Source organism: Lepus europaeus, chromosome 4, assembly GCF_033115175.1.
Source record: "Lepus europaeus isolate LE1 chromosome 4, mLepTim1.pri, whole genome shotgun sequence".
Classification (NCBI taxonomy): domain Eukaryota; kingdom Metazoa; phylum Chordata; class Mammalia; order Lagomorpha; family Leporidae; genus Lepus; species Lepus europaeus.
In genome coordinates, this window is record NC_084830.1 from 64,468,945 (window position 1) to 64,494,147 (window position 25,203).

General features: G+C 35.2%; 1 protein-coding gene across 3 annotated transcripts in view; it reads right to left on the reverse strand.

Annotated features, from left to right (window-relative positions):
* Positions 1-561: 561 nt before the first annotated feature.
* Positions 562-25,203, reverse strand: part of PKIA (cAMP-dependent protein kinase inhibitor alpha) — a 92,675-nt gene continuing 68,033 nt past the window's right edge. For 2 of the 3 annotated variants that reach the window (XM_062189535.1, XM_062189537.1), the window contains 2 exons: positions 6,505-6,682; positions 562-3,351 (listed from right to left, as the gene is read on the reverse strand). In XM_062189535.1, the coding sequence (XP_062045519.1) occupies positions 3,272-3,351; positions 6,505-6,655 (231 nt within the window). In that variant the 5' untranslated portion in view covers positions 6,656-6,682 and the 3' untranslated portion in view covers positions 562-3,271. Of the gene's footprint in view, positions 3,352-6,504; positions 6,683-12,339; positions 12,394-25,203 lie in introns of those variants that run through there. The other variant, XM_062189536.1, reaches the window with a different exon arrangement.

The window sequence follows — 25,203 nt, forward strand, 5'->3', positions numbered from 1 at the left end:
AATACATGTCATACAGGCTCACAAATGAGTTCAGAGACTGCCACTCTTAATTAAAGAACAATGTAGAGTCTATTAAGACATCATAAATTATAGATCCTTTCCTGTCTTTCCTGGAAAATTATACATTTCCTCCCTACTATTACTGTGGTGTCACTCAACAGTTTTGTTGTTCAGCAGTTACATTTGTTTACCCATTATTGATTCTCTATAATGGCAATATCATTATCTTCCAAAAGGGTGCATTACCATCATCTCTAAGTAAGAAGTACTACCTAAAAATTGGATGCTGCACTGTTACCTATTGGAAAATATTTTTATGAATTTACGAGAGCAGTACATTGGCATTAGATGCTTACAATTGATAAAGCTGATGAGTTTACACTTGTTGCAAATGAATCAAATAGCCAAAATCTTAATGTATTTTGTTAAATGAAAATAAGTAGAATAGAAGAAAAAGAGAAATATGAACCATGGTAAGTTTGTAGCTTCCCTAACAGAAAAATTTCTTCTGGAAGGTATAGTCTCCCAAATAAGAAATAATCAGATTCTTTTTTTGTTTTTTTAAAGTATACTGTCTATGATCTAGTCACATTTATATCATTATCCACCTAAGTACCTTGAGAAAGGCAATTTTTCTTTCTGGGCTCCAGTTTCCCTCTCTAAGATATGGAAGCTGAGCAAAGCCATCTCTGAAAGTTCCCAAAATTGCCTTTAATTCTATGGCAGTAAAGAGCTCCTTGGAGACAGACAAACATGGATTCAAATCTTAATTCCATCACTTTTATGTTTCTAAACTTGGAAAAATTATTCTTTACTGAGTGTTAATTTTCTAATCTGTGAAGTGGGATAACAATATCTCTTTAATTGATTTGCTAGAGAATTAAATGAGTATGTGCTACAAAGTGATTAGCATTGGCATTGGGATGGTAGTGGCATCCAGTGCCTATTATCAAACCAATGCCTTTGTTCTCTACCCTTTCTTTTCCTCCTTAAAAATTTAGATCCATGTGTATTATTGACTTGCAAGTACAAGATGTTAAAATAAAATTAGAAAGACTGTGAACTTTTGCTAAACAAAATTTATAAAATGTGGATGTATTGGAAAGTCAGTATTTACCTTCCAAGCTTGAGAATGCTTTCACAAATTTGACATTGCCTTCCCAGATTGGGATTGAATAAAGCAGACAAAGTAGCAGTAAGAGGTCAAACTAAATCAAAAGCTCCATACAAATTCACAATTTAGCACTATTTATGTATTCAAAGACAAGCATGGCACCACATGCATTAATATAGTATATCACATAGGAATATAAACCCTCCACATATACTCAGCACTGATTCTAAACTTTACAAAATCACAGGAAATCAGTTTAAAATTCCACAACTTTAAGGAAGATGAAAACTTTAGATTCACAAGAAAGCTATGGAGATAGTCATTGAGGATGTTGAAAAGTGGTTATATAGGCAGTATGTTTTAGATTGTCTAGGCCCCAGGAACATCTTTCCACATCTGTGAGTCTATTAGTAAGTAGATTTGCTTGGATTTTAGCTGGACATTTTGACCCTTTATGGGTTGGATAGAAGTCCTCTAAAATTTAATCTGTCCTCTTTCTGTTCTCAGAAAGACATTGCTAATTTTCTTCTCTAATACAGCTGTTTAAAAGTCAAATGAGACCAATATTCCTATCCCAGTAGTAGAAAAGTACTGTAAAGGGAGCTATGAGCAGACTTAGCTTCATCTTGTCTGTAAGTTTAAAGAAGAGTTGATTTCCTGGCAGAACCATATAGATCACCTGCTGAAATGCAGTTTCATCTGGAATTGTATCAAACCCGTGAAGGACAGCTAAGGGATTTCCTATTGTTGGCTTTTTGTCCAGTAATGCATGAACCATTGGCATACTACTGGTTCCTTATTTATTACAACTAACAAATGATTTCATAATACTGACCAGAGGGATTCCACAGCTCACGGCAACATTCCACACAAGTCTCATGATGTCAAAAAACAGCAGAGGCCACCAACAGTATCAATGAAGATTTTGTAAATTTCTAAGGATGGTAATTATTATTGTATCAGAATGCAATTCACACTAATTATTAATAAAAGTTTACAAACATTAAAAAGTGCATAATAACATTTGGATCTGTTAGGGCTGAAAAAAAAAAAAACATGAAAATCACAACACGAGGGCTTTACTTTTGTGATTGGTGTCCACATGATTGCAAGGAGATCATGTTCTCTGTCTGAGCCTGGTGGAGATGAGTTGTCTCTCAACTTTAAACAGGAACATACAGCATTTGAGAAATTTGTTTCCACAGAACAAAATATTTCTAGTTCGTAGCATCATCTAGGGTTTTCTTTTCTACCTTCCCAAATCTTTAAAATTCTCCTAATTAAAAATTAAAAATATTAGTTGAGAGACGTTTCTCCTCTTGGAAATAAAACAAAATTTACAAATTGAATTCTGCTCTGTGCAGACACTCAACAGATTGATTTTTGGTAAAATTCACATTAATGGATATTTTCAAATACCTGTGTAATAAAGCAAAGGAGTCTTAGGCTTAATCAATTCATCAGTATACAGTGATCAAAGAGAAAGATTATGGTTAAAAAAGTGTGTCCTATCCTGTGTACACCAACACACTATGAAAAATTAAAATAAAAATGCAGCCCTTTTAAAAATGAGTGGTATAAAAATTCACAGTAATGTACATAATTTTTTGTTTTTCATAAGCATTCAAAGAAGGGGGCAGTGCTGAGCATCTATATTGTACAATACAAAACAGTGTCAATAACACAGCAGTAACACACGGATACACAATGCTAAAAACAGTGCTTTCTGGATGGTTCATTTACTGGGTGAATACTTGAGCCAGAGATATAGAAACTCTGGGTTTCAACCAACCCTTTGCAATTAGACACAATTAAATCCTCTGACATTGTGAGGGGCCAGATGCTACAGGAAGAATCATCATCTAGGTCAGTGCTACTCTCTACAAGCATTTCATCATATGGTCAGGTGAAAGGATCCATCTGAAAATGATGTCCAAACACAAGCCACATGATTTCAACCATTGCTAATGACAGAGGTAGAGAAAAGTCTGTCTGCAGCCACAGCCTCTGCCCCCATTTTTAACATAATGAGCGGGCTCCTGGGATGCAGCACAGCCATTTTCTTTTTCCCCTTTTCACTCATGGAAACAAATGCATTCCAGCCATTCCTGGACATGTGAGACATTGTCAGGTGTTGCTGAAGGTCAAAGTGGGGCATTAGCTTTCAGATTTTGCTGCTTCCCCTTGGGCTTCCCCACTTTGTTCTGTTGAACTTCGCTGTGCATCTTCTTCACCTTCTGTAAGAGAAAATGAAAAAGAGGGTAAGGGCAAAATAAAAACTATCACTTTTATTACTGGATCTCAGTATCTTGAGCCTTACTCGGGAAGTCTAAAATCCTCATAGAGGCCATCAAGAAAATAGCTGAAGTTCTCAAGGTCTGGCTAATACTGATAACTTGGGACCTCATGAGCCTGGGATATCATGAACTTGGGACAAAATAACATTTTAATTTTCACAATTGTTAGTGATTAGCTATACTTTTGACAAATAGCTAGGAAATCTCATCACCAGTGTATAGTGTAACAGGTTACAGAAATCAGAAGTGTCTTTAATAGAAATCAGAAGTGAGAGAAATTATCTTTTTTTCTCTACCTTACTTGAAAAAATATTTTTAAATTGCATTTTCCATTATGTATAACATTTGATGATAAACAACTGACTACTCAGAGGTTATATTAGTTCAAATTAAAAGCAGTAGTGGAATATGAAGGACATATTGTAAGCTGAATAATCCCTTATCAAACAGTTACAATGGTGTCTCGTCTGACCTTAGAGAATATATGTACAGTTCCAATAATTCTACCCTTTACTAAGAACTACACCCTCAGCAGCAATCTTATCCACATAGCATACACTGAAACTGAACAATGCTTCTACTCTCTATTAGGTCACTTTATAAGAGAACAAGCTGTAGGCAATCCTTGACTCAAAAATTAAAAATTTTTCATTGCTATTTGGTTCCTAGGCAACCAATATGTCTTGGTGGAAAAAATATTTTAGGGTGTTGCAATAATAAATATTATACCAATATTTGCTAAGAGTTTGTTATCATAATTCCCATGGCTGGAAATAAATGGGTTGATATTTTTTCGGATCATAATGTTGAAAAACAGTACTCTTAACAAGTATACACCAGACATCTGACCATACTCCCAAAACAGGACATCTTTAGGAAGATTCAAAGCATTTCTTTCATATAAAAATCATATACTGTCCTAAAGAGGTTTCAAAGATATAAACAGGCATTATGTATTGTTTTCATGTACTGCTTTTATTATTAGAAAAATGATCAGGCTCCCAAGACGTGTAGAAGGTCTGATTCTGATATATGTGGATTACCATTCAGCAAGAATTTGTGAAATAGGAGAAGATCTTGGTAACTGAGGGAAAGGAGTCAAATTAGGGCAAATGTAAGACAGCAGAATATTTAAGGATGAGAGTGAATACATAAATACAAGATGAGGAATTGGACTCCAGTGGGGATTGGGATTTTCTAGGTATCTTGTGGCACTTCTTAGGGCTTAGATTTATGCTGCAAACAGAACTGTTGAGAAATAGAACTTGTTAACAAATCAAAAGGAAAACATGAGGCAGCAAAATTGTTGAGTATAAACTGAAATGAAACTGAAACTCAGGAGCTGCAAGAGGAAGCTCCTTCTAATTTTCAGGCAGCAATGTTAAATATGCTGTTTTACATTAGTGATTTTTTACATTTTAGACTTTCATATGGCGTAATTTTTATTTTAGTTATTTGTAAATTAGAATAACAGAGTCAATGCTATTTATATTTTGCCTACTTGTGAATTTTGATTGAAAGAGAAAATTTTTCAAAAGTCTAGAAGATGGCAATTAACATGAAGAAATGTTCAGAAAAGACATTTGGAAGCACAAAGATATCTGAATTAGTCTAAATTATTTAATTATAATATACTTAGTTAAAATATAAGATTATTTTATTTTTCATATTTATTAAAATGAAATATTAATTTATTATTTAGGTTATTGATAATAATTATATATTAAATATTTTCTCTAATGTAAGAAAGGTCTTGGGGCTAAGAATGCTCAACTTCAAGTAGAATGGAAAAAGAAGAAATTAAATTACACGATGAATTAAAAATATCCTAATATTAAAGATGAACAAAATTAATACAGGTTATTCAAAATAGCATATTAAGGTAAATTTTTTTTAGAAATCATATGAAAGTAATTAGCCAAGTTTCAAAGGCAGAATAAAATGTATATTTACCCATCCTATGTAATGAAATCAGAACAATTTCTTCTAATCTTTTTCAGAGCTACTTGGGAAGTGACTACTGACTATAACAAAAGAGAACAATGAATCCTGAAGGACAAATAGGTGCAAATATTTTAAAGTGGTGAGATTATAGTTTTATTATTAATTTGAATATTAAATTACCAATCTGTGACATATTGCCCTTTAGTCACCAAATAAAATGCATCCTTATGGTATTTTAAGGTAATGTGCTGGGTTTTTTCTATAATATACTTGTATATACACTCTGGTTCAATTTTCCAGTAAACTGAAGGGTTTGCCATAAAATTCTAATAGTGAAGATATATTGAATAGTTACTAGACAAGTCACACACTATGATAACTGTTTCTCACATATGTAACATTATGATTCCTTAATCATGAATTCTTTCTAGTTTTAAAGGTTATTTTTGCATAAGATTTTGAAGGGGAATGCATTCAACTGTGATAATTGTTAAAGCTACAGAAAAAAGAATTACAGGGGACTTACTCTAACACTCAGAAGGAAGATTGTCAAATATTTTAGAGTATAAAACTTGTTTTTGATTTTTACTAGTAAAGTCAGATTCCTTGAGTAAGAATTCCAGGCACAGTAAGAAGAGAAAAATTTCACAAATCATTTGTATCATGAAAGGAAAACTAAAAGACCTCTTTATCTGGAACTTATTTAACAGATTATTTTACCTCAATTCTCAATGCAATTAGTCCTAGAGACCAGTTTCTTCTGAAATGTTTCTTAGAATTAAGGTCCGTCAGACTCACCAGTGAAGCTTCTTTAATATTTACCCGTTAGACATTAGAAGTAACTAATATTGTCAAGAGTAGGAGCTCCAACTTAAATATTCTATATAAGCAATTTCAAAGCTCTTATAGTCATTAGGATTTAAAAAATCATTAAGGATTCAACATTTGAGTGGAAAACCCTATAAAGAGAATTCATTGAAAACAGAGTGGGAGTGATGAAGAGATTAGTCACAGACTTTCATCTGGCCCTATACTTTTTATAACTCTTGTCATGTGGTTACTTTCAAAGCTGGCTTTTTGTGCCTTGATCTTAGTGAAATGCTGCAAATCATTCTATGTTGATAGAGAAATGTGTGTCAAATGACTCACCTGTCTTGTTGATATCAAGACCTGCTAATTTCAAGGCTAATTCATTGCTGTTGCCACTTGCAGAGGAAACCAGGATATCATGTATTGCATTTCTTCTACCTGTTCTTCCTGAAGCAATGAAATCTGCATATGTAGTTTCCACATCAGTCATTGCTAACAAATATCCACATAGCAGGGACTACAAAAGAGAGAAAAATTAAAAGGTAAATATAATGGTAGTCAACAGTAAACATTTAACAAAGACATTTATTAAACTACTGGACTATGATATATTGCGAAACAATTGTCATCTTTACACATCCACCAAGCAAGTAGTGCTTTGATTCTTGTTCTAAGTATTTCTTGATTTTAATTTTTAATTATTTTTAGCAAATTCAATTCCTTTCCTTCCTCCCTCCTCCCTTTCTTCCCTCCACCTTCCTTCCTTCTCCATTTCTCTATTCTTTTTTTTAAGTTTTTGAGACAACATACTTTAAATTTACATTACAGTAAAAAGGCTTAATACTTCATTAAATAAAGGGACTGGTGCTGTGGCGCAGCAGGTTAAAGTCCTGGTCTGAAGTGCCAGCATCCCATGTGGGCACCGGTTCTAGTCCTGGCTGCTCCTCTTCCAATTCAGCTCACTGCTATGGCCTGGGATAGCAATAGGAGATGGCCCAAGTCCTTGGGCTCCTGTACTAATGTGGGAGACCCGGAAGAAGCTCTTGGTTCCTGGCTTCTGGCTTCCGATAGGCGCAGCTCCGGTCATTGTGGCCATCTGGGGAGTGAACCAGCAGATGGAAAACCTCTCTCTCTGTATCTACCTCTCTCTGTAACTCTATCTTTTGAATAAATAAAATAAATCTTTAAAATATAACTTCACCAAATAAGAAGTTTTACAAATAAATAGTAAAAATACCCTAGTTTAGCGGGAATATAGACAATGGCTATGAACAATCTGTGAATGGAAAAATGACCATTTCATCCATATATAGTAAATTTTAAAGTAATCACAGATCATTAAAACTATAGTAGTATAACATTCTTAACCATTGTTTTGACAAAGGTATAAAACAAAATTTTACAAATCTATATTTGCAGCATTAGTGATATATACAGATATTTCTTTTTTGTTTACTTTTAAATTCTAGCTCCCACATATAAAGGAGTACATGCAGTATTTGTCCTTCAGGGTCTGGCTTATTAATGTCAACATAATGTTCTCCAATTGTGTCCACTTAGCTGCAAATGGCAGAATTTCATTCTTTTTTTAAATAGCTGAATGGTATTTCATTGTGTATATACACCATATTTCCTTTATCCATTCATCTGATGATGGACACCTTGGTTGATTCCAAATTTTGGCTATTGTGAACAGTGCTGCTATAAAAATGGTGGTGCAGGTATCTCTGATTCATTGTATTCAGGTCTTTTGGGTGTATACCCAGTAGTGGGATTGCTGGATCATATGGCAAGTCTATTTCTAGCTTTTTAAGAAATCTCCACACTGTTTTCTACAGTGGCTGCACTAATATACATTCCCACAAACAGTGTACAAGTGTTCCCCTTTCTCCACACCCTTGCCAGCATTTGTTACTTTCTGCGTTTTGGATTTTAATGATTCTGACAAGGGTGAGGTGATATACCATTGTGGTTTTGATCTTCATTTCTCTGATGGCTAATGATGTTGAGCATTTTTTTTCATATGTTTGTTGGCCATTTGTATTTCTTCTTTTGAGAATTATCTATTGATGTCCTTTGCCCATTTCTCAACTGGATGTTTGTTGTTGAGTTTTTTAAGTTGCTGGTGTATTCAGGATATTAATCCTTTGTTAGGTGGTTTGCAAATATTTTTTCCATTCTATTGGATGTCTCTTCTCTCTATTGATTATTCCTCTTGTTGTGCAAAAGCTTCTGAGTTTGACATAGTTCCATTTCTTTAGTTTTGCTTTTATTGCCTGTACTTTGAGGACTTGTCCTAAGTATTTAGATCAAAGGTCAGGGCCTGACAGTAAATACTTAGGCTTGCAAGGTCATGAGGTCTCTGTTCAAAGTGCTCAACTCTTTCCTTGTAGTGCAGAAGCATCTGTGGGCAATATATTAGACAAATGTAATTAACTAACAAGCTTGATTTCCAGAAAGAAGCAGAGGGCCAGATTAAGCCTTCATGCTACATAATTTGTTCATATCTGGTTTAGATCATAAAATTATCTTTTTCTAATACCATTTTAGTCTCAACTCAAGAGGAAAGAACTTGGGGGTTGAGTAGAAATTATCTCTCCTAAGAATAAGCAGTGAGCAAATGCATTGTCTGCGAAAAGTCTAAGAATATTAATGACACTGACCAAAATCCAGTTATTCTCTGAACTGAAATTTTGAAATTAAATATTTGAATTTATAGTCAAAGAAGATGAGTTTTCCCAAATTTGATGACCCACATAAAGGCTTAAGGAAGAACAATATTTTCAAGGTGAAATATGAGACATGCATATTAACAAAAGACTACCAAATGCAAATCTTAAATTTCTTTTTCTATGTTTAAATTGGTAGCTTTCCCTGAAGGTCAAAGGAGGGATGGGTACTAAGATTTGAAATAATGGAGAATTTCTGTTGGGTTAATCTGTTTAAATAGCACTTCAAAATGATACACTTGCCCTCCTATCGCTAGCCTTTCCAATTACTTTTGACCACTGTTCAAAATTAAAAACACAGGGACAGGTGCTGTTTAATTATTTGGCCAGGCCATGTTGTTTTTATTTGATATATTCATTTTTCTTCCCCCCAAACATGGGGAAAGCTCCAACTAGTATTATTGCTGAATTTTATTTCCCAAATTTCTCCATGTCCCAATATATCTAAAACACTGCTATCAGAGTCACACTTTAGCTTCTCTCAAAGGTCTTCAAAGTCAAAGCCCACCCTGTAGAACACATTCTGAATGTTTTAGCATATCTTTTAGGATTTTCCACAATCTGGAAAGGTCCCATTTTTGCTGTCTTAATTTCAATCACTTGTCCTCATGCTTGTTCTGAGTACCCATGATGGTTTTTCAGAACTTCTCTGTTGTTGCCTTTGCTCACCTCTCTATTCCACCTGGAATGCCTTTCCCCAGTAATTTTGTTTATTGAAATGGATTTATCACTCAATATCCAACCAAACTTCATGTGCTGTTTTACCTCTCTTCCCTTCTCTTCAGTTAGCATGCCATGGGCCCTATTTCTGCCCGAAAAAGGGAACATACATTCTAAATAGAATTAACAATTATCTCTCCTCATAGACAGATTTTAGGCTCTGACAAGACAGGAACTGTGTTTTGCTAATATTACAATTACATACAATTCCTAGCAGAGTCCCCTTTACATAGTGCTAAATAAAAGATGTGATAAATAGAACTGACCATGAGGAAGAAATATGAGTCACTTTTCACAGTAGCTACAGAGAACTTCTCTGCTTCCTAATTATACTGAATTATCAAATCCTACAAGCTCATCTGTTCAGTTGAGAAGGTTTTATAGGTGAAGAATCTGAGGACTACAAAGCCCAGTTACACTTCTCAAATTCACATGATCAGTTAATCAGCATCCTGGAACTTGGACCTGTAATGTTCTTGTCTATTCTTTCTGCCGATCTGCTGCCTATCGGAGTAAGTTAGAGTTTAGATAAAGTTTTTGACCTTGGAATAATTCAATGCTATTTGTTGTGAAGACATTTTCATTATCTATATCACCATTAACTGACACAATATTTAGCTTCCATGTTACTTTAAAAAGGTTTGATTTGGACATGCACATTAGTTTGCCAAGTATCTTATAAATGTTTAAGGAAAGGTGAAGTTATAGTGATAAACTTTCTTCAATAATCGCTCTTTGTCTTTTCAAGGCTTTTAAAAAACACAACCACTAAAAAAAAAAAACAAAAAAACAAAAAAACAAAAAACAAAAAAACACAACCACTATTATTTCTTGGAGCAGTAAGAACAGCATTATGAAGTAGGAAACATATCCTTATTTTTCAGATGAAGATAATAATAGAGATTTTAAGTGACTGCTGAATAAAACACAGGTCATGACTTAATCCCAGGTATGTGGGTTTTACATAGAAGGCATTTAAAATAAAGGTCCGTGATTTTTGACATTATCATTTTCCTATGCAGGCTACCATAGTAATACATGCATGTGGGATTATCATCTAATTAACTTTGCTAGTGATACTTTTAAGGAAATTTGAAATATAAAGAACAAAGCAGAGAACAGTTGTGACATTTTTCATAAGAAGATACATACGATGTTCTTTATACTCTATATATGAGTATTTCAGATTGTTAACAGATCTTGGTGGCAATTCTACTTACATGAGGGAGTCACAAACTTACTTTGAATTGTTATTTGGTACACTCTGAAGTAATGGGCACAAGGAGACAGAAATAGGTTTATGAAGATTTAAATGTATGCTGTGCTCACCTTTAAAGTGTTCATAGTTAGGTTTCATTTGGATTGACTCAAAGACAGTATGACTGTTATAATCCAAAAGTTGTACCTATGAAATTTATATTTATTAAATAAAAGCTTTTTATAAAAAAGACAGTATGGAAAATTTTAAGATCTTATTACTATGAACTTGCCTTCCTCTTAAGTATTTTTGAAATCTGTTTGTTAAACTGATGTGCATCAATTTTATACCTTTAAAGTAACGTAGAAACTAAGTACTAGCTGTTCCATTACAGTAGCCATTATAATTATTAGTATACTAATAGCTATTATTATAAAAATAATACTTCATTTTTATTATGTTTCTTTCTTTCTCCAGGCAACAGATTTATTTACCAATAAAAAAACAATAGTTAACAAATGAACCACTCCAAATACATGAACGAAGGGAGAAATATGACTACATTAAAAATAAGGATAGTTTAATATTCATGATGAAAGGTTTTTAAAGTGAATTCTTGTTAGGTGCTCAAAAAGCAGTTATTTTTAAACACATGGTGGCTGTTTTCTCAGTCATGCCTTTGGACGCAGGTCTTCTATTTAGCAATATGACTACCAGGGATCTGAAAATATCTTTTACACCAAGTGCAACACTGTATAGATGACTTCTACTTTTACGTTGAAATCTGGACAACTGTCACCAAAAACTTATGTCTGACAGATATTCATTCCCTTCCCCCCTCAGAAAACAAAGACAAAATAAATGTTCAAAAAAGTCAAATAGATGTCAGCTGCGGCTAGAGCTTAAACAGAGTAGAAACTGGCACATATTTGGACCTTACAAAAATATTGTTAAAAAAAAAAAACCTGGAAAATGTATCAAAAGTAGGCTTTGATTCTTCACTAGAGTTTCCTGTTTATGTTCCTATAAGTGGAATTTTCTAGAAATGACAAAATAATAGCGTTCATAGGTAAAATAATACAATGATTTTTTGTGTGTAGTTATATAAAAGATTAACTTATATGACTATTCAGCCTGAGGGAGTGAGAAAAAAAAAGACATTTTATTGTTTAAATACCAAACTATTTGAAGTTAAATTAAACTTTATACCATAAATCTCTAAAAATTCAATCAAAATTCATGAATAAGAAATAAGTTTGCTCTTTGTTTTCCTCTTTCTTAAAAAAGCTTCCATTTTTCTTTCTTTAACAACAGAAGCAGTATGTTGGTGTTCTGAGAAGTCTTCCTTTCTATGAATTCCTTATCTGAGATTCATGATTCATGTTACTCTTTTCCTGGTTTACTCCTTTTATCTTTGCTAATATCACATGCACAACTTATTTAAAATAATAAACCAGAAAGTTTTACTCTAGTAGAATGTACAGATTTAAATAGATTTCATGAGGCTACAGAAAAGTATGTACTTACCTCTCCTAAATTAAGCAAATCAAAGTGTTCCTCATTGATGTATATCCTAGAAGAAGTTGGGCCTATGAAGCTGCTAAAATGATTTTTATAGTGACATTGAGTCATGAGCCAAATGGTGACTGGATAACATGCTAATTTTACTCCTGTAAATGGGGCACATGAAATGAGACTCACAGACTTGGAATAAAGAATGGAGAGAATGTCATCAGCGTGCACTGAAGACGTCTCTCTCCTATGAATCGTATGATTTCTTTTAAGTTTAAAAGATAAGAAAGAGAAAGAAAATTCTTCCTGTCCCAAGATTACACATGCAATTTTTTTTTACTTCCCAACTTTTACTTGACGAAATCGTAAAGTGTGTTAAAAGCTCTCAGGTAATTTACTATATGCTCGATCTAGCGCTCCTGAAATTTTTGGTCTCAGATATCTGTTACATTCTCAAAAATTATGAATTTTAATTTATGTGGAATAGCTGTATTAATATGTAACTCATAAGAAATGAAAAACTAAAAAAATTAAACTAATGCACTAAAAATAATAATTATGTGTTTATATAAATATTTTTAATGAAAATGAAATAAATTTTCTAAAATAAAGAAGTTCTTTTATTTTGTTTTAATTTGCAATTCTATGGTCTGAATTTTGCAAATATCTGGCTCAATAAAAGACATTTGGTTTCTTAAATCTGCTTTTGCATTCAATCCATCCAAATATGTTGCTTTAGTTGAAGTATATAAAGAAAATCTTGTCTCACACAGATTTTTGAAAATGAATAGAATTTTATTAACCTGTTTTCCCCAGTTAATTGTAGATTTTTCTTTCAATATGAAGTCTAAAACTATATCAGTATACTTTCCATACTTTTTTAAAATTATAATCTACGTTATCTATTTTGTAATTTGAATGGATGTTTTGCCTATACATATTTTATATATGCTAGGCATTGGTGATTTGGAAAATATTGGTTGACTAAGTTATGTAAATTTTCAAATAGCAAATTTCATTATTCAGTATCACATTTGTTAGTAACACTATCTATGTCTTTAGAAAGTCTTTAAGAATAGGGAAATTCACAATTTGACAGGAGCAAATAATAAGTCATCCAAAATTGTATTTTTTGCTCGAAAGTTCAGAAGTTGTCAAAAGCTATTGTTGGATTGTAGGGTTTTTCAAATGGGGAGACAGGACATGGGAACATCCATTCGAAGAGCGCCCCTCTGGATAGCTATGAGCCTCTATTTTTATTTAGAGGGTACCAGCAAGTGTACAAGCCGGCAGGCCTGTAGGCAAGGTTATACAACAATTTAAGGATTTGGGAAAAGGACTTCAGTCTGGTGGTCTAACATAGAGATTAGAGCTGTGTTGTAAATCTTCAGAGACAGGCCCATTTAGGTACCAATTCATGTCTATTAGCCCCCTACTGCTCCCACTGCCACATTCCTTTGGGGTGGGTGTGCCCATCCTAGGCCTTTTCTGGCATGAGTAGAAACTGAGGCCTTGCCTCTAATTTCAGGGAGGTGTGTCCCCTGAGAGGCATTTATGCAGCATCTCTACATTGGATTATGCCTCCCTCAAATTAGCAAACTCATTTAATTCATTTGCAAGAGGCTCCACTAAATGTCCTCATTTGAATGACTACAGTTTTCCTGTCAGTGTTCTTTCAAGTAAAAATGGTAATCTATGAAAAAAGTGTCTGGTTCAGCTCTCAGTCTCAAAACTGCTTAGCTAGAGACAACTATGTATTTGGGTATAAATATGCTTCAGGAAATTACCATGTCATCACACAGAATATTAAAGGTATATACTCAAGGGTTGAGATTCAAAAAAAATATTTTTACTTTCATCAGATAAAGCATAAGGATTATTAGGAGAGTTCAGTAGCAGTGACTTGATTATTGCAAAGGTGCCAGTAGTCTTCCCCACCATGCTTTTTCATCCTTAGTACAAAGAGCCATTTTTTCACGTGGACAACTTTTACACTGTTTTAGAAAACTCATAACTTGTTTAATTATATCATTATTTAATTTTTCCTCTCAAACTTTCTTTAGCCTAGACTAAGATGTTTCCCTTGCCCACACAATATTTAACAAATCAAGGCTTTAAAATGAAAAATCTTAGCCTATAAATGTTTTTTTTTTAGCCTATAAATGTTAATGAAGCCAGAAGGGCTCGCTGGCTTGCTCGCTCTCTCTCTCTCTCTCTCTCTCTCTCTCTCTCTCTCTGTTTTCACCGTCTATTTAGACAACAAGGGACCTTAAAACTACTCATAACTGTCTGCTCACTTATGGTTAACCCTTTATCATTCCAAATAATAGAATTTCTTTTTTTTTCCCCCATTATTCCTTAAATCTTATTTATAGCTTGTTTTCTTAGTCTCTGTGGAAAATCCTACCTAAACACTTTGTGGAGAAAATTAACATCATCCTACATAAGTTTCTTCAATTCCTCTTACTCTGTACACAAAGAAAGCTATCCATCTCTTTGTTCAAGAGTGCTTCTGCCCAGTATTATTACATGACTTGTGTTCTTGATTCTTATTTCCGCCCACACCTATTATTGTTCCTTTAATTCTGCCTCTTGTTTCTGGAGTTTCTTCTATTCCCTAGCTATTTCTCAAATGCTTATGAAATTGTCTACTTCTTCCCTGTTGTAAACTCTTTTAACTGTATATGTTCTTCATATACAGTCATCCTTTTTTTTTTTTTTCATTTATTCTCAAACCTACAGGAAACAAGGTAGATAATTTTTTTCCTGAGGTGTGGGGTTCCAGAGGTGGGTGGTGTGCAGCAGGCTAAGCCTCCGATTGGGACACCTAGCACTTTAGCTCCAGTCCAAGCCCCTGCCTCCCAACCCAGCTTCCTGCTAATGCTCATGTGAGGCAGCAGATGATGGCTCAAGTACTTGAGTCTCTGCCACCTCCCTGGGAGACCCAGATGGAGATCCTGGCTCCTGACTTCGGAATGACCCAGCCTTGGATGTTGCAGGCATTTAGGTGTGAGCCAGTTGATGGAGATCTCCTTCTCTCTCCTACTCTTTCTCTTGTTCTGCCTTTCAAATAAATAAAATGAACAAACATTTTTAAAAGAAGGTTTTCTACTGCAATGTTTTATTGTATTGTATTGTATTGTATTGTATTGTATTGTATTGTATTTTATTTTGACAGGCAGAGTTAGACAGTGAGAGAGACAGACAGAGAGAAAGGTCTTCCTTTCCGTTGGTTTAATTCCCTTTGTAGTTTGACTTACATATCTATCAATTTACCAGAATTGTTTTCTCAATGAAAAACTATTACAAAAACTAGCCCCCAAGTTCAACAGTCTTTTTACAATAGTCAGCCATTTCAAATTGTATACAGCATTTTATAATGTTGTTCCTTTCCCCTTGAAACAATCTTCTATTTTAACTACCAAAGATACTATTTCTTGTTTTCTTTTTACTTCATTTCTGCTTTCTATTTGTTTTAAAATGAGAGAGAGAGAAAGAGAGAGAGAGAGAGAGAGAGAATCTTCCATCCACTGGTTCATCCTCAAATGCTTGCAATAGCTGGGCTGGGATAGGCCAAAGTCAGGATCCCATAACTCAGTGGGATTGTCTCATGTAGGTGACAGAGAGCTAAGTATTTGAGTCATCACCTGCTGCCTCTCGTAGTGTGTATTAGCAGGAAATTAGAATTGGAAACAGAGATAGGACTTGAAGCAAGGCATTCTGATATGGAATGCAGATGTCTCAAGTAGCATCTTAACTGATGCACAAAATGACCACCCCACAGAGACATCATACTCTTTGGTTTCCCCATAATCTTCTTGCACTTCTGATGCATACCTATTTTCTTTGAAAGAATAGCTGTTATCTGGGGGCCGGCACCGTGGCACACTAGGTTAATCCTCTGTCTGTGGTGCCCGCATCCCATATGGGCGCCGAGTTCTAGTCCCAGTTGCCCCTCTTTCCGGTCCAGCTCTCAGCTGTGGCCTGGGATAGCAGTGTAAGATGGCCCAAGTCCTTGGGCCCCTGCACCCGTATGGGAGACCAGGAAAAAGCTCCTGGCTCCTGGCTCCTGGCTTTGGATTGGTGTAGCTCTGGCCGTTGCGGCCATTTGGAGAGTGAACCAACGGAAGGAAGACCTTTCTCTCTGTCTCTCTCTCTCTCACTGTAAACTCTACCTGTCCAAAAAAAAAAAAAAAAAAAAAAAAGAATAGCTATTATCTTTGTTTGTTCTTTATGTTCTGTTTTGTAATCCCATTTACCTCAAAAGCTTGAACTGTTACCTGTATATTGGTAACACTCAAATCTATAATTTTCAGCCCTGATAATTTTCTGAAGCATCTGAGAATTTTTACTGCTTATTCTACTATGGATGACCTTAAAATTCCAAATTAGGGTCAGACACTGTGGTGTAGCAGGTTAAAGCCCCCCCCTACAGTGCCGGCATCCCAAATGGGTGCCGGTTTGAGTCCTGGCTGCTCCACTTCCAGTCCAGCTCCCTGCTAATGCTCCTGGGAAAGCAGCAGAGGATAGCAAGTGCTTGGGCCTCTGCACCCACGTGGGAGACCCAGAAGATGCTCCTGGTTCCTGGGTTCGGATCAGCTCAGCTCTGGCCATTGTGGCCATTTGGGGAGTGAATCAGTGGATGGAAGACCTCTCTCTCTACCTCTCTCTGTAACTCTCTCTTTCAAATAAATAAAATAAATCTTTAAAAAAATTCCAAATTGAAGAAGTTTAAGCTAAAATCTCTTGCTCTCTGCATCTCTACTTCCACTCTCAAAAACTATTCATTCTCCTCATTATTTTGTTTATATTACCACTATTTTCTCAATCATCTACGACAGAAATTCAGAATTTATCTTCAATCACTTCATCTCACAAATTCTTCACATTCACACATTTTTCCAAACCTCATTGTTAAATTTCTTCCATTCAATGTTTCAAATATTCTTTATTTCCATTCTTTTTATGACCACTGTTTTATCATCTCTTTCTTGACTATTATAATTGTAGGCTAACTACTCACTCACACTTACCTGAACATATTCTTCACCTACTTACTCATTTATGTTACCACAGTAAACCTGATAGAGCCTAAATAGAATTTAAAAAAATCTTCAGTGGTTTCTTGGAATCCACAAAACATAGTTCGAAATTTTTGCACAACCTGTTGGGAGTTTGGAGCCAACCTAGTTAAGTATCCTCCTTTCCCACAATTGTTCTCCCATGCACACTGAGGTTCAGTCACAGTACCATATACAATATCCCTGCCTTTCAATTGTATTTTCATACTGTTTACTCTAATAGATGGCAACAAACATCTTTCTCTTCTTTCAGGCTCACCTTATAAGCCATTTCTTCTTCCCTGTATCTGGGTAGAATGAATCACTTCATTATAGTGCTTATTAATTCAGTTTTACATGAGAATTAATTGTTTTCAGTTGACAGCTCCTTATGATTCATTTTCCTTTCACTTTTAATACCATCACATTGCTTGACATGGAATTTTGAATGTTGCTCTTAGAGCCACTGGAAGATATCTTGAAGATTTATTCTTGATTGTCTTACTCCACATACTCATTTTTAAGTGATTTTTCTCCAGATCATAGAGTTGTTTTCAATAAAACTAAGCTGAGAAAGAATGCTATCTTATTTATATTAAGTCCATTTTCTGATCTAGTAAGATATTTCATCAATTTAAAGGAATAGAATATAATCATTTTCTTTAGCACACTTTTCAGTATATTCCCAATTATAACGTAAGATTAAAAAATGACAATAACACTAGAAATCACACTAGGATTCCTTGTAATCTATTCTGTTTTACTTAATGAAGGCTACATCTATTTAATATTTTTATCAAGTATATATATTACTAGAATAGCAAATTAATGCATGACATAATTTGTTCCATCTTCATGATAGGGCTTTTTACAGAATTTATTTAATATTTCAAAAGGCTTATAAATCACTTATCAGCTAACCTTTGAAATGCCCCTGCTGAAGCAGTCACTTAGCTGCAGAAGAACTGTTGATTGGCCAATGATAAGTAATACTACTTGCACACTACAGATGAAGAAACTAAAACAAAAGAAGTTGACTGACTGGACCAATGTCTTACATAGTCAGCAGTGGCACTAATGTCAGATGGGATCTGGACATATTCACATGAAAACCTCAATGGCATTAGGAGCCTGGGGATGCTAGTCTTCTCTGTGATATGATACTTTCTAAATTGTTTCTCTTACCTTCTCCCTTACTGGATGTCTATGAGTTCAAGGAAAAAGTTTTAACATCTATACCTTCTTATTTAGCTAAAACTTTTTTTCCTATCTCAAATAGTTTGCTTTTGAAAGGTTACTAGGGGCTGGCATTGCTGCATAGCAGGTTAAACTGCTGCCTGTGGCACCAGCATCCCATATGGATGCCAGTTCGAGCCCTGGCTCCTCCACTTTCAACCCAGCTCCCTGCTAATGTGCCTGGGGAAAGCAGCAGAGGATGGCCCAAGTCCTTGGGTCCCTGAATCCACATGGGAGACCAGGAGGAAGCTCCTGGCTCCTGGCTTCAGCCTGGCCCAACCTGAGCCACTGCAGCCATTTCGTGAGTGAATCTCTGTCTCTGTCTCTCTGTCTCTCTCTCTTTGTAGCTCTGACTTTCAAATAAATTAAAAAAAGGAAAGGTTTTTGGGGCTGGTGCTGTGGTATAGTGGGTTAAGCCGCTGCATGCAGGGCCAGCATCCCAGATGGGTGCTGATTTCAAGTCCTGGCTGCTCCACTTCCAGTCCAGCTCCCTGCTAATGCTCCTGGGAAAGCAGCAGAAGATGGTAAGTGCTTGGGCCTCTGCAGCCACGTGGGAGACCCAGAAGATGCTCCTGGTTCCTGGGTTCGGATCAGCTCAGCTCTGGTCATTGTGGCTATTTGGGGAGTGAACCAACAGATGGAAGACCCCCTCCCCCCTTTCTGCCTCTCTGTTACTCTTTCAAATAAATAAATAAATAAATCTTAAATAAAAGAATAATGAAACAGCTATTGTATAATGGCTTTATGATTTGTCATAGGACCAAATATTAAATATGTGCCAGATAGACTATGTAATTTACATTTCTTAACAACACTATCAAAATGTTAGTCTCATTATTTGAGTCTTTAGTTTAGAAACCTTAAGTCATGAAACTAGTAAGTAATTTAACCTCTTACCCACCCAACCAGTTACCATTTTCCAGCATTTAAAATTTTTTTTATTTATTTGACAGGCAGAGAGAAAGAAAGAGGAAAAAATATATCAATATAATGAGCTCTCCCATCTGGTTCACTCTCCAAATGCCCCTAACAGTTGGAGTTGGGTCAGGCTGAAGCTGGGAGAGCTCTCTCTCTCTCTCTCTCTCTCTCTCTCTCTCTCCTTTTAAAATAAATTTAAATAAATTTTTAAAAATGACTAAAAGAATTTATTATGGCAATGGAATTCCAGAGATGGGCAGCAGATGGTCTGGATATAGCCATAGCTAAGCTTATTCTACACAGAATAGAAGAGAAAATGTTTTATACTTTTACAAATCAGTGGGTAGGTGGGGGATTTGGACTCTGTTACAACACTCCTTATTATTCTTTAAGAAGAGTCCCCTTAGGCAGCTTGTTGATCCACCTGATCAGAAAGGCTCTGGAGGGCATTTAGACCTCATAGCTGGAGAGTGGAACCAGTTAGGCTGACAAGTGGTGATTTCCTTCTGTAAGAGAGTGAGAGTCAAAGTGGTCTCACTATGGCTTGCTGTTGCACAATAGTAAACACACATTCCTAGGATTATGAATTTGAGAAGAACCTGGATAAACATTTGATATCTGGAAAGAATAGTTCCAAATTATGAAAAAATTCCTGCAAAAACTGACATGAAAAACATGCTTAATTATTTCCAACACTAATATTAGTACAACATTTCGAATACAATGGCAATCAGCTTTCATATAGTCACCTATAAACTGCGTTTGACTTTGGTATATTTTATTTGATGAGATGTAGCATGGGGCTTCCGAAAGTGCAAATTGCCTAGGATGGAGCAGGGCCCTGTTCACAATGAAGCAGAAGGGACTTTAATAGGCAGGTTCGGGCTCTGAGACTGACAGAGCAGGGGTATATTAAAGAGAGCCATCTGGCTTAGGAGAGCTGGGAATTAGTGATTTAGAGAGCATGAAGGTAAAAAAAAATCCAAGGATGAGAATCCGGGATTACTTCTAGATTTCTCACTTTTAATACATGAGAAAATAGTGAATGCAAAAGGAACAGCAAAATAAGAAGTTTAAGGATATCACTTTAACATATTACAATGCTACACTTAAATTTGGTGATCTTTCTTGTTCTGAATGAGTAAAAATGCAAGAATTAAACACACACACATTTTGATGTATTAATATCTGCTCTTCTGCAAATATCTACTCCAATAGAAAGAATGCTTAAGTATTCCACATGTCTCTTTTCGGGCAAAGAGAAAAACAGTTGCTATGACCATGTTTAACATATTTTAAATATATGTGTCATCACTGCCAATTCAATCTGCTTTGCAAATTCTGGTTTTCTATGTAGTATTTATCATCTGCCTTAACTACTAAACTGTCATCGCTTGGCATTATAATTAATGTTTTTCACTATTATTTTATGTCCTGTTAGGATATATTTTATTCATTTTTATTAATAAAATAATAATAAATAATTTATCAATAGAATGCCCTTTAGAACAGTGGTGAATATTCTTCTCTGCTATTGTTCTACATTATTTCAAGGATTTTTCATACATTTGCTTTAAATCAGGCTTTCAAACTTTTGGACTATTTTTAAGTCAACAGGATAGGCTCTAGAGAGAAAAGGAAATTATGAACAAAGGTTATTGGAATTAAACAAATTTAAATGTAATTAAGAAAGTAATAGCTTGCCATTGAGAAATACATCCATATGTAATATATAATGCATATACATGCATCAAAATCAAAACAGCTTGAAAACGAGATAATCTATTCAAAAATATTTTAAAATATTAATGAGAAGGTGTGGTAGAATCAGTAAATTCATAAAATACAAAAATATTTGTAAAGTAAGCAATTGGTCAAGAGATAAGTTTTAATCTGGAAAATCATGACATTTTGAACTTTATGAAGAACACACTTTACTATGAGTGCTGAGTATTGTTACTATTGTCTGTTATTAGTACTGGAAATTAACATGATTTTATCCTGTAAAATATTCTAGAAACTATTTAAAAGGCTAAACATTGGGGTTGGTGATGGCCAACTAGTGGCCTGTGATGCTGGCATCCCATGTAGGCACTAGTTTGAGTCTTGGCTGTTCCACTTCTAAACCAGCTCCCTGCTAATGGACTGGGAAAGGAGTGGAAGATGGCCCAAATGCTTGGGCTCCTGGACCCATGTGGGAGACCCAGAAGAAGCTTTGGATTGCCCCAACTTCGGCTGTTGTGGCCATCTGGGGAGTGGACCAGTAGAAGGAAGACCTCTCTCTCTCCATAAATCTGCCTCTCAAACAAATAAATAAATCTTTAAAAAAATTCTAACTGTTGGTTTTAACAAATAAAAAGCAACTCAACTGATGTTGGAATGAACTAAGAAATGAAACTATGGCAAAATAGAGATTGCATTGATTATAGTATAAACTACTTGAGAATACAGAGTTTCTATTTTCCTACTCTGTGCTCCAAATTTCAGAAAGGGTTTTATGCACAGTGCAAGGTACAAAATAAATATTTAAAAATATTGAACTCATTATCTTGTTTTACAATTATTAATTTCTTTGGAACTTCTATAAGGTTTTTTATTTCAACATAATGAATTAATAATTTCTGTAAATAATTCCATGAAATGTTATGTCAACCAAGTTCATTTGAACAATAATTAGAAGTGGTACCCATCACGTCATGTCCTTAATTCATACAAACTCATAAATTTTTACAATAAAACCAAAGGCTCCATAAACACAGAATAAGCACTTGCCAAATGCTTCAAAAAAAAAACCAAAACCAGGTTTGAGACATTGTTGAATGCTGTATACTTGGTTATACTTCCAACCAAACACTTCATCTGAAGCAGTGTGTTCAATCTGGCTGCACATATATTTAACATGAGGTGAACTGTAATCTTACCAATACCTAGTCCCATGATCGAGTCTGATGTTTGTATACATGAAAATAATAACTTTTCAATTAACAGCTTTTTTCATTAGTTGCAAAAGGCAGCCCACTAATTTGCAAAATTTGATAGCAAATGTGTGTCTGCATATGCACACACCAAAATCTAAGCTGTTAAAAACTGGAACATGGTTAATTACAGCTATTGAATTGGATGTCATTTTTAAAAGATTTATTTATTATTTGAATGGCCAAGTTACAGAAAGAGAAGGAAGGAGGGAGAGAGAGAGCAAGAGAGAAAGAAAAAGAGAGTGACAGATCTTCCATCTGCTGGTTCACTCCCCAAATGACCACAGAGGCAGGGATTGTGCCAGGCCAAAGCCAAGAGCCAGGAGCATCATCCAGGTCTCCAATGTGGATTCAAGGGCCCAAGCACTGGGCCTTCTTCTGCTGCTTTCATAGGCACATTAGTAGGAAGCTTATTCGGGCTTGGAACCAGTGCCTTTATGGGAAGTCAATATCACAGGCTGTAGGTTAACCCACTGTACCACAATGCAAGCCCCAAGCTTGGATGTAATTTACCAACTTATTAAAATAAAAAAAACAAGCAAGGAAAATTAAGAAGACAATTTTTAATCAATTAATTAATTAATTTTTTATTTATTTGACAGAGTTAGATAGTGAGAGAGAGAGGCAGAGAGAAAGGTCTTCCTTCCGTTGGTTCACCCCCCAAATGGCTGCTATGTCCGGAACTATGCCGATCCGAAGCCAGGAGCCAGGTGCTTCCTCCTGGTCTCCCATGTGGGTGCAGGGCCCAAGCACTTGGGCCATTCTCCACTGCCCTCCCAGGCCACAGCAGAGAGCTGGACTGGAAGAGGAGCAACTGGGACAAGAACCCAGCGCCCATATGAGATGCCAGCACCACAGGTGGAAGATTAGCCAAGTGGGCCACGGCACCGGCCCGACAATTTTTAATTTATTAAAAATAGCAAGTCTTTAGAAATCTTAAGGAAATTAAAATGAGAAGGCAAAACATAAAAATCTGGGTGCTTTGTTTACTCCCTAGGCTATGGCAATACAAATAAGGAAGCTACCCCATAATTAAAGGAAGCTATAATGTATAATCGGTATCCAAACTTCATCTAACTTGCAAATCTTTGTTTTTATTTTCAATTTTGTTGCATTTAAATATTTTATCTTTTCTTTGGTCAAATTAATTTTTTTATTTAAAAGAATTCTTTGTTGACATATAATACTTACAATGCAGTACATATTTCTACAGATACCTACAGTGAACAAATCAGCCCATTCATTTTTTAAAATTAAATATTTGTTCTCTTCTGTCTTTCTCCTGTAAAGAATGACCCCAGGGAGAACATCTGATCTAGTCGTTATGCTCCTAGCTCAGACATCTGCATCCCAAATCAGAGTACCTGGGTACCAATTCCAACTCTGCTCACTATTCTAACTTCTTGCTAATGCACATCTTTGGGAGGCTGTGGTGATGGTTCAAATAGTTGGGTCCCTGACTGAGTTCCTTCCGGCTCCAGGCTTCAGCCTTGCAGGCAGCTGGGGAGTAAACAAGTGGATGGAGTCTCCCTCCCTCCATCTCAAATTTCCTAAAAAGCTTTTAAAGTCCTGTCAAAGTATATCAACTCTACTCCCCACCTCATTGTCACCAACATTTACATTTCTTCCTGTACAAGAGTGTGTTTCTGTACTTACTGTTATATAATAGCTTCACATTAAAAGACTATAAATACAGGGTCATTTAAAGAGAGAGAAAAAGAAATAACTCTCACAACATTTTAAGATACAGGAATAGCGTTTCAAAAGTGACTTTCAAGAATGTAAAATTAAAAAAAATGTTACAGCACATGCCTTCTTTCAGCTAATGTCATCCTTGAGAAGCAAAAGAGATGCAGCATGGAGGGAATATAAGGTTAAGGGCAATGAAAATAAGTTACTATTATAGTCTGTCATGTATCATATTCAAGGGAATTAGGAGACAGAGAGGTTTGAAAATCAAAATTATTATTTGCTTGCCATTTGTTGTTGGGCAAAATATTTCATTCTATTGGCTTAAATTTTCATGTCTCTGAAATGTGGGTTCTCAGTCTAAAGAAATAATTTAAATATTTTCTAAGTCTAAGGATCTCTGACCTTAGTGTCTGTGTGCCCTTTATAAATGCCAAGTATTCACAAAAGATAGCATTCTTCCAAAAGTCTTTGGAGAAAGGCTTCCTATATTTAGAAAGTCCATTGGTGCCCTGGGGTGTTCTCATGTCTTACTGCTATTTATAACCAAGTATAGGCCAGTAGGACAACAGATTTGTTTTAACTAATAATTTCCCGAGTTTCTGGAAGCTGAAGTGAAGTTTTTCATTATTTTCAGTGTCAGGAAATTGTTGAAAGCAAAGATTTTTAAAAATTCATTTACTTAATTGCTTAGGTTCCTGCTTCTGTTTGGCCATGAAGTTGTCTCCCTGCTTATTGCAGACCTCTTACAGGAAAACCATGTTCAGCTGTTGTGTGTTGCCAAATGTGTGTATTCCTTATGGCTTCTTTTAAATGACAATTTATTCCAATTCAAATGCAGATAGCAATATAAAGTCTTCAAAAATTCATTTTTTATTATGAATCTTGTGGCTTTTGTTTTATTTTACTGAGAAAACACTGTATTTGCAGCAAAACTGATACTTATAGGATTTTCTTTTTTTGTTTAAGATTTTTTTGTTTTAAATTTTAGCTCCCACATA